Raw genomic sequence first — 14,756 nt, forward strand, 5'->3', positions numbered from 1 at the left:
AGGATCCCGACTTTGACCATTATATTGAGACAACTGGGCATCCTTCCTTGAAATAAATGATTCAGCAGAAATAGCTCAGTCAGGTCTCTGGGAAACAGGTAAAGCTAAGAGGACGCATCATTAGAAAAAGAACAAGTCAGGTAAAGGTGAGGTACACCTGGATGGGTCAGGAGTCCATCATGGGACCATAGAGACACACACCACCACACACACGCCCATAAAACTATCAAGGTCAACTGTTTTCAGGATGAAATGTGGAGTCTTCCTGTGAATCTGTGAAATAACAACTTCACTTTTGTTCTTGGTGTTTCTCTTCTTTAATTATCCAGAAACTCCTCCCACAGTGTAGTTTGTTTCTTCTTGTGGAATCGGAGGAATTTCCAGTCAGTCGTTATGTGGAGGTGGAAGGTGGAGGACGGACGGTCGATGTCGTCTGAGGAGAAATTCTTCTTCTGAGTTGGTTCAGACTGAAGGAGAGATGAAGAGGATTGAGCTGCTGGTGGTCCTGCTGCACGGTGAGAAAGAGCTGCTTCTGCACACACACACACACACACACACACAGACACACACACACACACACACACACACACACACACACACACACACACACACACACACACACACACACACACACACACACACACACACACACACACACACACACACACGCACGCACGCACACACACATACACACACATACACCCGCCACCGACCCACCCACGCGCACATGCACAAACACATAAACCCTCCCACACATAAACCCTCCCACACACACACACACACACACACACACACACACAGCCCCAGTACAAGTGTGCTCTCTGTCAGACCGGTCTGGTTGCTGCATTGCTGAGATAAAATAACTGAAAAACTATGCCTATGGTGAACAACAACATGCAGCTTTTTGGATTACAGTAAATGTTTGCACTTTTACACCAATGACTGCCTTAGCATCTCTCCCACCACATCTTATCTCAAATATTTAGATGACAAAACCACAACAAACTACAAGAACGATGGACAAAAATGATGGCTATGAGATACTTATGATAAATGAAAAATGGAAGAGAGGAGAAGAAGGGTGAGGGGCACCGCCCCGTGGATCATGTCGGTGCCCCCCTGCAGCGTAGGCCTATAGCAGCATACAGGACTGTCTCAGAAAATTAGAATATTGTGATAAATTTCTTTATTTTCTGTAATGCAATTAAAAAAACAAAAATGTCATACATTCTGGATTCATTACAAATCAACTGAAATATTGCAAGCCTTTTATTATTTTAATATTGCTGCTTATGGCTTACAGTTTAAAGGGATTGTGACATGAAAAACAAATTTTTCTTGATTTTTTGTGTTTTGTTGGGTGTCTTGACATCAATTACACCCAAAAAACAACGAACTTTTAACATTCAGTGTATTGTGTGCTTTCTGGGATTTTCCGCATAACTGTGCAAAAACGGCGCATGTGGTTTGGTGGCGGGCCGTTACGTAACGGCCCGCTAAATCACCGCCCCCTCCACCCAGCTCCCTGCCTCCTCTCCAGCGCACCATAAAGGCTGATTTATGGTTCCGCGTTACACCGACGCAGAACCTACGGCGTAGGGTTACGCTGCGACGCGCACCATACGCTGAACCCTACGGCGTAGGCTCTGCGTCGATTTAACGCGGAACCATAAATGAGGCTTAACACGGAGCTGTTTAGAGCGTCTTTTGTTCTAATCACCGGAGGAAAACTGCTAAGAAGACCCGCGGCCACTGACTGGACTTAAGATAAGGGGACAGTGCTGCTTGCATGCCTTTATTTTTATGATTGTTTGCTGTGGTTCTCCCTGCTGCTCTTCCGTGCATGCTTCGCCTGTCGCTCCGACGCCGCTGTGAGCGTATGGTTGGGCTGGAGGAGGTTTGGAGGAGGAGCGGAGCAATGATTGACAGGAAAGGGGGGAAAGGAAGCATTTTTCACGGCGCAAAAAAACACTGTAATAAAAAGCCAGGAAAAGAGTACTAAGAGTGAAGTTTTTCTTGTTACACTCTTTTAGACACATTTGAGGGATGTTGGCCAAGACTTTTAATAGTGTTAAAAGCATGTTAAAAATGATGTCACAATACCTTTAAGATTAAGATTCCCAGAATATTCTAATTTTTTGAGATAGGATATTTGAGTTTTCTTAAGCTGATCAGCCATGATCAGCAATATTAAAATAATAAAATGCTTGCAATATTTCAGTTGATTTGTAATGAATACAGAATGTATGACATTTTTTGTTGTTGTAATTGCATTACAGAAAATCACAATATTCTAATTTTCTGAGACAGTCCTGTATCTACCACGAAGCTGTTTGAGACTAACTATTATAGTCTTGTTCTATACCTGCAACTATGACTACTGACTCTAACACACTAGAGTTTGCACTAACTAGAGGTTTACTAACAGTAACTAGAGGTTTACTAAACAGTAACTAGAGGTTTACTAACACTAACTAGAGGTTTACTAAACACTAACTAGAGGTTTACTAACACTAACTAGAGGTTTACTAACAGTAACTAGAGGTTTACTAAACACTAACTAGAGGTTTCCTAACACTAACTAGAGGTTTACTAAACACTAACTAGAGGTTTCCTAACACTAACTAGAGGTTTACTAAACACTAATAGGCTTTACTACACAGAAAGGTTTTCAGGTTGGTTTTAAAGGTGGAGGTGGTGTCAGACTCCTTAACCCAGATTGGAAGTTGTTTCCATAGTAATGGTTCCTGATAGCAGAGGCCCGCCCTCCAAATCTACATTTGGATACTCTAGGAACTACGAGTAAACCTGCACTCTGAGAACAGAGAACTCTGTTAGGAACATAAGACACTATTAGGTCTGGCAAATATTGCGGAGCTAAGCCGTTCTGGCTCTTCTCTCAGAGAACAAATCCACTCTGGACTATCACAATATGCTCAGACAATCATCTCCAAATCAATGCCAATAAAACAAAATAATTACTGTTCAGCCCTCCCTTGCCCCAGAACCTCACCATCATAAACACCCAAACAGTTGAGACGGTGGAACCTTTCATATATCTGGGAATAACTCTAGACAATAAAGTCACCTTTGATTAACATACCCCGCACATTCAGAAAAGAAGCCAACAAAGACGGTCAGCTATCCCCAAACTTAAAGGACTATACGTTGCACCCCATCTCCTGTTACTACTCGACCAAAGCATCATTCTACCCATCCATCTGTAGTGGTCGGAATGTTTCTTCAATACGAATCACATTGGGTGTGGGTCTCTCCACACCCAACCTTACAGAACTAAATAACAAATCCATTTCATGCCTAATCAACACCATAGTACAAGACATCACTCACACACTGAACCAACATATCACCCCACTACCCTCAGGGCGCAGGTACAGAATTCTTGTCATTTAAGTTGTCTTTGTTGCTATGTATGTAATTTATTTATTGTTGTTGATGAAATGTACTTTTGGTGAAGACAAATCTCCCTACGGGACAAATTAAATAAATCTAAAAATCTAAAACCTCGTGTCCACAATCTCCTCAACAACTAGGATTGATCGCCACATAGTATACACTTTAGTTAATCCAATTAGTGAATTTTCCAATTTCTGCTTCATGTAATGAAATACCTGTGGATGCAATGATGGAATTATAGAACAACCCAAATGAGAGGGGATGGACAAAACATCTGTTCAATGAAACGCCCTTTCAAAGAAGAATTTAGCAATAGTCCTGATGAGAGGAGAGAAAACAGAAGAAAAAATAAAATCATGTCGTCAACAGCAACCATGTATAGGATTAAGTGGACACAGTGAATGGATGGATGGATGCACGGATGGATAGATGGATGGATGCTATGATTGATTGATGGATGCTTGGATGCATGGATGGATGGGTGAATGGATGGGTGAATGAATGGGTGAATGCTATGACTGATGGATGGATGGATAAATGGATGCATGCTTGGATGGATGGATGGATGGATGGATAATTGTATGGATGGATGGATGGATGGAAATATAATTGGATGGAGGGTGGAGGGTGGATAGATTGTTGGATGCATGGATGGATGGATGGACACTTGTATGGATGGATGGATGGATACTTGGATGGATGCATGGATGATGGAATGGATGGATGAATGATGAATGGATGGGTTAATGAATGGGGGAATGCTATGACCGATGGATGGATGGATACTTGGATGGATGCATGGATGATGAATGGATGAATGGATGATGAATGGATGGATGGATATATAATTGGATGGATGGATGGATGGATGGATGGATGGATGGATGGATGGATGGATGGATGGATGGATGGATGGATGGATGGATGGATGGATGGATGGATGGATGGATGGATGGATGGATGGATGGATGGATGGATGGATGGATGGATGGATGCATCCATGAACAGGTCTGAGAGTCATCAGGTGAATGATGCATGAGTGGTGCATGAGTCGGAAGAAATCAGGTCTGTCAGTGATCAGATCTGGCTGCTCCATTCTTCCCTCATCCATGATCAATTGTCCAGGTACTTTAACTCGTCTGCAGAACATCATGACGCCACCCTTAGATTTATGGCTTGAATTAGTGCTGTCCATAAACATGATAGAGAGAATCATTAACAAAGGGCTGACCAAGTTCAAATCTGACCTACTACCAGGGAAGCAGACCAAACTCTTGCGCTGTTCGCATTGGGACTTGATGGTAACAATGAGGAGAACCTCCTGCATAATAGCACAAGGCACGTCCAAGATACAAATATGGACCTGCTCGACAAACGTCCCTGCTCCTTCTCAATAAGGACTCAGGTGATTATATAGAGCTGACCCAGTACTTTTGAGCCAGCACAAAAACCAGTTTGCTCCTCCTAAATCTTAATTTTGACTATCAACCACCGCTGAGTTGTCTGAGGTGTCAGCTCATTGATAATTTATGTGTCTTTTTCTCTCAGTTTCCCAGCATGCCTCTGGTGTAGAAGTGTTTGATGGTGAGGAGTCGGTCCAGTTGCCCTGTCAAGTCAACATCTCTGTTTCCAAGGACTCCACAGTGCACTGGAGCCGCGAGGACCTCAAGTACTCCATCGTACACATCCGTCAGCAGACTCGTGATGACCTTATGGACCAAAACAAACGTTACAGGAATCGGACTTCGATGAAGATGGACGCCCTCCAGACCGGAGACCTGAGCCTGACTCTGAAGAATCCTACCATCTCTGACAGTGAAACCTACACCTGCACCGTCCGCAGGTTTGGAGAAGAGCTTAGTCGAATCGACGTGCTGCTGGAAGTGAAGGGTCAGTGGTGGATGTCGGTCACTTCTGTAGAACAGAACAGAACTTTACCTCCACATCTGATCACTGGAGGAGTCCAGACCGGAGTGGATGATCTTCAGCTCTGACTTGTGTTTGTGTTGCAGAGCGCTTTCCTCCAATCCTCCTGCCAGTTGTCCTGGTTTCCCTGGTTCTCCTGGCCTCTGTCTCTGGTTTGTTCTTTTATCTACGATACAAAAGAATGAAACACAATCCAGGTGAGTCCATGTGACAGAGATCTTTGATAACTCATTTCTTTTCATTTTTTCTGATTCTACAACCCCAATTCCAAAGCAAGTTGGGATGCTGCGTAAAATGTAAATACAAACAGAATGAGGTGAACCGTCCTAAACCCTGCTGGTCATCATGGACCCGGCCAACAGGCACTCCCCGAGGTTTAGTGTTGCTTGGTCTAGAGTTGGCAGGCTAGCATTCAATTACCTGTGAGATGGCTTAAAAGAACAATTTGATGGCAAAATAAACACTGAAGACTCAGCAGTAATAAGGACAGCGTTTGTCCTGTTACTCTACAAAGCTGAGGTTCATCTACCTGAGGAAGCAAAGGTTGAATGGAGGATGCAGAAAAGAGGAAGGTCCATGAGTGTTGTAATGGCAATGATCAACCTAAAGAACAGAACCAGGTTTACAGAAACAGAGCAAAGACTAACAAAGGCCTGCTGAAAACATTATCATGGCCCACAGAAGCAGAGCACCTCACCTACACTATTCACACCATGAATGGAAACATGCTGATAAAGAAAGATGTGGTTCTGAACTTCAGAGCTCAGTGCTTCACGAGACATGTATTAATTTATTTAACTTAGTTGTCTACCAGGATGCCTGTCCAAGATGAAACCCAACTTTGGATCATCATCGAAGCTTCAATACACCCAGAACCCCTAGAATTAGCATGACGTACATAGAAATACATAGAAATATGCAGAACTGATACAGGAGATCACAGGCTTTGGGAAATAGGAATGTCAGGGTGTGAGAGCTTCGCCTCGCCACTGTTTTTTTCTCTCTCTGTGCGCAGTTTCTCTTTCTATCGCATTGTATCTCTCTCTGGGCAAGGGAAAGTGCAAACGCCGAGAGCGCAAGTGAAAACTGTTAAGAACGAGTCCGCGCTTGTATCCTACAGTCCTGCTAAACTGTTCCTCTTCCACTCCTCCCCGTTCTCACACACACACACACACACACACACACACACACACACACACACACACACACACACACACACACACACACACACACACACACACACACACACACACACACACACACACACACACACACACACACAATAATAATATAAGTGGCTTGCATTAGTGACTTGAATTTCAGTCAAGTAACTGGGTTGACAGTGACGCTATATGGGGATCATGTGACCTTATTACCTGATGGAACATCAAATATTCCATCATGCTTTTCATCATCATTAGAGGTGTCGCCATGCATGCTGGGAGACCCACTGGAACACTATTGCTGTGGTTGAGGTGACAGATAACCCTGGTTTTTATCAGGATTTGGTGGCAAACTGTATGAAGTGTGACCAGATTTTCTGATGTTGTAAAGGGTTATGTTTGGTTGAAGATGGCATACTTTCATCCATCTGGATTTCTATGAGAAACTGTCTGAGTTCGATGCTGAGACTGTAGGTCGATCTGGTGAGAAGAACATATACAGGACGGTATCATCTGCATACTGAATGATTTAAAAAGTAATGTGAGAAAGTGGGAACAGTTGTGGGGAAATATTTTTATCAATGCTGTGCTTCACCCAAGATGCTGATCTCAGAGGGAACAGACAGTAGGACATGGGGATTATTGTGTCAAAAATATCTGACAGGTTAATCTGATTCATGTCAGATCTTAGCAGTCAGTAGAGTAAAAAACTTCAAAACCGATGTGGTTTTTTTTTCCTCTCAGACTCTCAGGTGGAGGTGGAGTCGGGGGTGGAGTCTGTCCAACTGCCCTGCAAAACGACAAATGATCTGTCAGAACATGCCAAAGTGGAGTGGAGGGATGGTACCGGCAGGAAAGTCCATGTGTATCCGAACAGCTCTGACCAGGAAGAAGAACAACACTGGTGGTACAGAGGTCGGACGGAGATGAAGAAAAACCTGGAGACTGGAGACCTCAGTCTGACCCTGAAATACCCCACGGACAGAGATAGCTGCACCTACACATGCATCGTGTACAGCAAGGAGGGAGACTCACTGATGGAGAAACAAGTGGAACTCACAGTCAAAGGTCAGTTCTCAAGGGAAAAAAGCTTATATGTGATATCTTTCAAGTTTTTTGAAATCAAGTTTGTTTCTAACTTAGAAAGGAACAACATGTTAGTCATGTTATATCAGCGAGAGGGAGGTACATACTGGGTTGTGCGGTCAGCAGAGGACTGTTGCACCAAAGTAAAATGAAGAAGGAAGAAGTCCAGAATATCTGAGCGAAATTGGCTTAAAAAGCCTTACTGAGTTCATCCTAGCTGAATTGGGTTTGTGTTGTTGTTTGCACTGCTGAGCACGAGGGTGTCAGTAAGGAAACAATAAAACCACCACTAACACCAAATCAGCTTGCCATCATTTTTATTACCCAACACAAACCCCGTCACATGGCTGTTTTGTAAGTCACGTGATAGAGGTCGTGTTGATTTTGTAGGGCAGGTGATGGACATTGTTGTGGGGGTTTTGTAGGTGGGGTGATGGAGGTTTGTTGTAGATGTTTTGTAGGTCAGATGATGGAGGTTGTGGTGATTTTGTAGGTAAGGTGATTGAGGTTGTTGTGTTGGTTTAGTAGGTCAGGTGACGGAAGTTGTTGCAAAGGTTTTGTAGGTCAAGTGATGGAAGTTGTTGTGTTGGTTTTTTTAGGTCAAGTGATGGAGGTTGTTGTGTTTGTTTTGTAGGTCAGGTGATGGAGGTTGTTGTGAAATGAAAATCGCTCATAAATCTCAACCCATGCGTCAAGCCTTGGGTTTTTGGATGTGTACTCACGTTTCCATCTCTGGAGTTACAGAGTTACTACACTACAGTAACTCTGTAGTAACACTGCCTATTGAAATGTTCATCTTCACTTCTTTTAAAATAAACACAATCTGAACTTCTCGGAACTTGCTGCTCAGACAACTTCACATGGACTAAATATTCTGATGAGCATGTTTTCACGTTCAAACATGCTCGGTGTTAGTGCTGTGGTTCTGTCCCACTGACCTTGTGGTTAATGTCTCTCAGTTCCCCAGGTGGATGAGGAGGAGGGGGCAGAGTCTGTTCACCTCCCCTGCAGAGCCACAGGTCGCCTGTCTGAAGATGTGTCAGTTGAGTGGACCTGTGTTGACATCTGGATCACGAAGGTCCACGTGTTTCAGAACGGTTCTGACCACCTGGAGGAACAGCACAAAAGCTACAGAGGCAGAACAGAGATGAAGAAAGGCCTGCTGGAAACTGGAGACCTCAGTCTGACCCTGAAACGTCCGACAGACAGAGACAACTACTGCTACACCTGCACCGTCTGCAGTGGGGAGGGGAACATCCTGATGCAGAAGCAGGTGAAGATCCGGGTCAAAGGTCAGTACTATAGATACTGATGAGTTAACATGAATTCCTACAATTCACGGCCTCCAGTATACAGAATATCAAGTAACAAGTAATCCAGGCTGAACAGGTAAACCAGATTGAAAAACCAGGCTGAACAACCAGGCTGAACAGGCAGCAACAGCGTTTCCTTCCAAACTCAGCAGAATGTTTGATGAAAAACTAGAAGTCTCAACGGCAGTTTTACTTTGACATTCAAACTTCCTGTTTCTGCTAGAATTATGCTAACAAGTTAGCATGCTTATGTGTTAACTATAAGGTATACTAGCAGAAACGTTAGCAGTATGCAAACATGCTAACACATTATTATTATTAGTCATGTGAGTATTATTAACAATAAGCTAGTTACTTTAGCACATTAGCATTCGCCTGTGACGTCACATAACAGAGTTTTATGACAATATCAAACAAACAAATGTATGGTTATATTTACACTGTCCTCATGATGCACATGAAGAACCACCCGCTGCCCCAGGTCTGGTTTAAGAGCTCCAACTCATCGTCAAAGACTCATCAGTGCCTTTCAATTTTCCAATAAAAGTTCAACGTTTGGGAAATGTGTGAAATATGTTAAAAAGTATCCGGATTTGATGAATCTGTCCGTCTCATTAGTCTCCATGGTAACCTGACAGCAGGGGCTTGTTCGTGTGTGTGAGAAAAGGCCGAGACATGAACGACACCTTGCCTGAAGCTTTTTAATGCTGAGTTAGAACAGTTCCTCCTGCCATCATAATTGTGACACCATCAGTGTCACCATGGACAGAGTAATGCAGGGATGACATCTTTATTTTTCAGATGTCAAAGTTCAGAGCACGATCTAAAAACATGGAGCATTTCTTTCTTTGACTGAGATATTTTACTTGAGAGGCATAGGATTGGTAGATTGTTTTTCTGTCAGCTGACAGACCTTATAGTTCTGATGCTGGTCTATAAAGATCTGAATGTTCCAGGACTAGAATACATCAGGGACCTCCTGACCCAATATGAATCTTCCAGACCCCTCAGGTTATCGAGATCTGTTTTTTTTTAGCAGTTTCCAGAGTCAGACGTGGAGAAGCTCTGTTCAGCTTCTATGTTCCACATGTCTGGAACTAACTCCCAGAAAGCCTCAGATCAGCTGCAACAGCTATTTAACAGCTATTTAAATCTCACCTGTTCTCAGCTGCATCCGAATAAAGCTCCAAATCTGCACTGGTACTTTTAATCTTGAGTTTCAAAATTGGATAATATTTTAATTACTTATCTATCTATTGTTCTGTTTACATTTTAAAACATGCTTTTTTTCCCACTACGTGATGTATTAATGTCTCTGTGAAACACTTGAATCACCTTGTTGTGGAATTTTACTATACTAATAAACGTGCCTTGCCTTGCCTTGCCTTGCGTTGCCTTGCCTTGCCTTGCCTATGTTTCATACCTAAAGCTGAAGCTCTAGTGTAATAATAGAGGGAGTAAATCAAGATGAAATCCAAAAGATCTTGGAAATCTGGAGCTCTGCTCCCTGTGTCATGTAACCTCCAGTTTATGCCTTCTTTATAGAGCGATTGTATGTCCATAAAAGAAACAAATCGATATCTCCAGACTTGAAGGAGGTGGAGGATCAGGAGTCAAAGCAGGAAAGAGGGCATGCTTTGTTGTGATGGAGACGAAGACAAGCCACACAGCCACAAGCTACACAGCAGCTGCTGCCTGTTGCTATGCCAACGCCATGTCCCAGTCCAATAACTGGAGGACAGTTTGGCATTGTTCCTGAACTTGTTGAGCCTGGTTTTGGCAGTTTAAGCTGCTGACATGCTTCTGTCTGGTACTACTGGACAGTACTAATAATAGTACTGTAGTTGTTCACTAAAGCCAGTTGGACGGCCCAGGTTAACGACTTAAAAGAGACATTTTCCTGCTGTCCCTTCCTTCTGCCTGAAGTCCTCTGAGTAACGTTAGAAACAATCACACAAGTTTCTGCTTCACTTCTCTCCATCTCATGTTCTTCTTTGTTGTTCTCTCAGTCCGTCAGTTGGAGGCGGAGGAGGGGGAGAGGTTTGTCCTGCTGCCCTTCAGAACAACACCTGACCTGCCTGAAGATGCTCAAGTTAAGTGGTGGAGATACGATCCTGAACCCCCGATGACGGTTCTGAAATACCAGAACAGTTGTGAGCAGCGGGACCAGCAGGACCAGTTTTACAGAGGCCGGACAGAGATTCCCGAAGACCACCTGAAGACTGGAGACGTCAGTCTGAAGCTGAAATACCCCACAGACAGAGACACGGGCAGATACATCTGCAGCGTCACCAGCACGACTGTTTCCAGAAAGAAGACGGTGCTGCTTCAAGTCGTCAGTAAGTTACGAGGACATGTGTGAGACTCTGAAGCAGCAAATATCACAACGTCTTCAACTGCAGCTGATGTTGTACTTTGTTGTCCTCTCAGACCGACAGATGGAGGTGGAGGAGGGGGCGGAGTCTGTCCAGCTGCCCTTCATAACAACAGCCGGCCTCCCTAAAGACACCAGAGTGGAGTGGATCCGCTATGAACCTCAACACATGAAGGTCCACGTGTACCAGAACGGCTCTGAGCATCCCGAAGACCAGAACTCGATTTACAAAGACCGAACAGAGATGAATGAAGACCCGCTGGAATCTGGGGACCTGACTCTGACTCTGAAACAGCCCACAGTCGGAGACTCAGGGACATACAGATGTGAAGTTTGCAGCCGAGAGGAAAAGTGCCGCAGAGAGACGACAGTGGTCGTCAGAGTCAGACGTCAGTATGAAGCTGAGAGTCCAAATGATGTGGGAATGGAAGGACTTCCCCTGATCCAATTCAGATGATGGTTCGGTTAGGACCCAGATGGTGATTTGTTTAGGTCTGGTCTGTCACAGAGATGTACTGTATATACATGTGTCTATATAGTTTTAACAACTCTCTCTTTCAGAATAAGAGCGTACAGTATCCCGTTTGACATCCTCTTCCTGCCTTCTGGATGTTGTTTCCACTCGTCTGCTTAAAGAAGAATTCTTTAATGAGTTTTAATTCATCTCTGGCTTCTGGATCTTGTCCAGACCCCTTTAATCTTGCAGTTATGGACCCACACTAAAGAAACCCAGTTTGGAGACCACGTCTGTAATGAACTCTAGACCATTATCTAAACTCTGATTTCTACTTGGAGAAGGTGATCTCTGTGCAGCTGATGCCGTTCATGTCTCCAGCAGCTCTTAGTCTGGTTCTGGAGCTCTCCACCTCACAGAGGCGACCCTCGATAAGGACAACAATGACCTACTGCTAGGTGCAGATAGATGAATGCTGTACGTTGGTGTCACCTTTGATACTGTTGACATCGTCTTAGCAGAACTTTTTCAATCACTCTACTTTTACCTCCTGGGTTGCTTAGTTCAGAGTTGTGGTGTACCACAGGGCTCAATACTTGTTCCGCTCCTGTTCTCTATAGACATGCCACCTCTGGACCAGCTGATTGAGGACCATCATGTAAATCACAATTATTATGCTGATGACACTCAACTGTACATCCCAGCAGCCTTGAAAATCTTACCACTTGTCTTTCTGTCCCTATTTCATTAAATTCTGGGTGGCCCAAAAACTTCTGAAGTTCTGTGACAAAATATCAGAGGTCATTGTTTTTAGTCCCAGAAACTCTGTCAGTTCTATTGTTTCTAGTCTTCTAGTCTTTCCTTGATCTGACAGGTTTAAATCTAGAGGAGTGATGAAAAATATCATCCAACTAATTGAAAAAAGACTTTGGCATTTACACAGTGTAGTGTTCCTACTTAATTTCATAAACTTGTTGTGGGGCACCACCTTTGGTTACAAAGGAAAAATTGTATACATTGTATTTATCAATCTCTCATCTAAAAGTAGGTTCTAATCTAGATTGGTCTGAATACATCGAATAAAAGAACAATGGATCAATTCAAGGGAAATTTATTACACATTCAAATAAACAGACAAATAGTCAGATAAATGTGGTTTTATATATAGGTGGGAGTGGAGGAGAACATTAAGGAAAATAGAAAATGACTTAAGACCATTAGACTAATCTGGTTAACACCAGAGATGAAAGGATAGGAAATGAGAGGAGACAAGGAGATGTTTTCCTGACCAAAAATCTAATCAAGAATAAATATATAAAATTATTAACTAAAGAACTTTCAAATGTGATATTTAACTTTAAAAATTAGTTAACTTCCTTGGTTCGGTTGTAAAAGACACCACAGCACGCCAGATGAGCTGCCTTACCGAGCCGTAGACTGGTTGAGCCGAAGCGGAATTCTGCCAAGTAGACGAACAGCCGGCCTCGGTGGGATGATCCGGGGCACGTTGCCAGCAGGTCGACTGAGCTCTGGTTCATCTCGGCTGGTTTGGCTATTGTCTAGCCTGGCGTGGTTGAAGGGCGACGGGGCTGGGAGATTCTCCTCGGCCAGACGAGAGTAGATCCAGAATTGTTGTTTTTGCAGTTTGACCACAGCACGGACCAAAAGGAAGGCCAAAAATGGAAAAAATCGGACTTGTCTTAAAAGTATAAGAAAACCAAAGACTCCCTGTGGAGAATATTACTCAGTTTTCTTAATGATACAAAAGTTAATAAAAAATTAATTATTACAAAAATAAAGGAGGATTCTCTCACCACATTTTATTCTCTTCCATTCTACTCTTTCCAATATATATATATATATATATATATATATATATATATATATATATATATATATATATATATATATATATATATATAAATATATATATATATATATATATATATATATATATATATATATATATATATATATATATATATATATATATATATATATATATCGGTGTATCGGTATACTGGTATCGGTATCGGGGCGATACTGCCCTCATATACTCTCATGTACTCGCAAAAATTCTCCGATACCACGCACCAATACTTAATTGTTGTTGTAGTTACTGGTTAGCGCTGCTAGGGGGAGATGTTGGGCCGCCCCGCCGATTGATGTGGATTCTACTCATCCTGCTTTTAAGGACTCTCCCAAATTCTTCTTTGGTTTGTTCATGGATAAGTTGTGTACCTTTATGGGGCGTTCCTCCCCAAGTGTGACCTATTGAAAAAAGGTCATGTGAGTCTCACTCTCCCTGGATTTGGGAAGAATGTGTCTGTGAGTTGAGGTGTCGTAAACCAGGCTTGGATCACTACAACAGGGATACTTTAAAAGGGGCTTGTGAATTTTGGGATGCTATAGATAGATGGATAGATGGTTTACAGCTTAAGAAAACTCAAATATCCTATCTAAAAAAATGTGAATATTCTGGGAATCTTAATCTTAAACTGTAAGCCATAATCAGCAATATTAAAATAATAAAAGGCTTGCAATATTTCAGTTGATTTGTAATGAATCCAGAATGTATGACATTTTTGTTTTTTTAATTGCATTACAGAAAATAAAGAACTTTATCACAATATTCTAATTTTCTGAGACAGTCCTGTATTTTGTGAGTGTTGGAACTAAAGCTGGCAGAATACGTGTGATCCCGGATCAGTTGATGAACGAGACTTTAATGAATAGAAATTCAAACTCAATGTTTGTAAAAACAAGGTGTCAACTGACTGTGATGGTGTAGATATGACAATAGTCAAAAAGGTTATTGATGGATTGTTCAACCACACGACAGATTACATCTGTAATCTGTCGTTCAGAACTGGGACATTTCCAAAATGAAAATAAAAACTGCAAAAGTCGTCCCATTACACAAACCTGGAGACGGATACCAACTTACTAATTAGAGACTCCCGGAATTTATAACATTACAGAAATTTTTTTTATTTACAAATTGTACAAATTTACTGATCAAC

The 14,756-nt window shown here is 42.5% G+C and overlaps 1 protein-coding gene across 1 annotated transcript; it reads left to right on the plus strand.

Annotated features, from left to right (window-relative positions):
• Positions 1-396: 396 nt before the first annotated feature.
• On the plus strand, positions 397-11,736 carry LOC133420435 (uncharacterized). Its single transcript, XM_061710129.1, has 7 exons — positions 397-515; positions 4,966-5,307; positions 5,430-5,540; positions 7,251-7,574; positions 8,552-8,884; positions 10,915-11,244; positions 11,336-11,736. Exons 1-7 carry the CDS (start codon positions 479-481, stop codon positions 11,734-11,736), a joined length of 1,878 nt encoding a protein of 625 aa, XP_061566113.1. The 5' UTR covers positions 397-478.
• Positions 11,737-14,756: the final 3,020 nt, after the last annotated feature.

Source organism: Cololabis saira, chromosome 20, assembly GCF_033807715.1.
Source record: "Cololabis saira isolate AMF1-May2022 chromosome 20, fColSai1.1, whole genome shotgun sequence".
Classification (NCBI taxonomy): domain Eukaryota; kingdom Metazoa; phylum Chordata; class Actinopteri; order Beloniformes; family Belonidae; genus Cololabis; species Cololabis saira.

Coding starts and splice junctions, on each gene's coding strand:
- LOC133420435 (XM_061710129.1), top strand. CDS start 479: ATGAAGAGGATTGAGCTGCTGGTGGTCCTGCTGCACG. Junction 516..4,965: donor GCTGGTGGTCCTGCTGCACG/GTGAGAAAGAGC, acceptor TTTTTCTCTCAG/TTTCCCAGCATGCCTCTGGT. Junction 5,308..5,429: donor CGTGCTGCTGGAAGTGAAGG/GTCAGTGGTGGA, acceptor TTTGTGTTGCAG/AGCGCTTTCCTCCAATCCTC.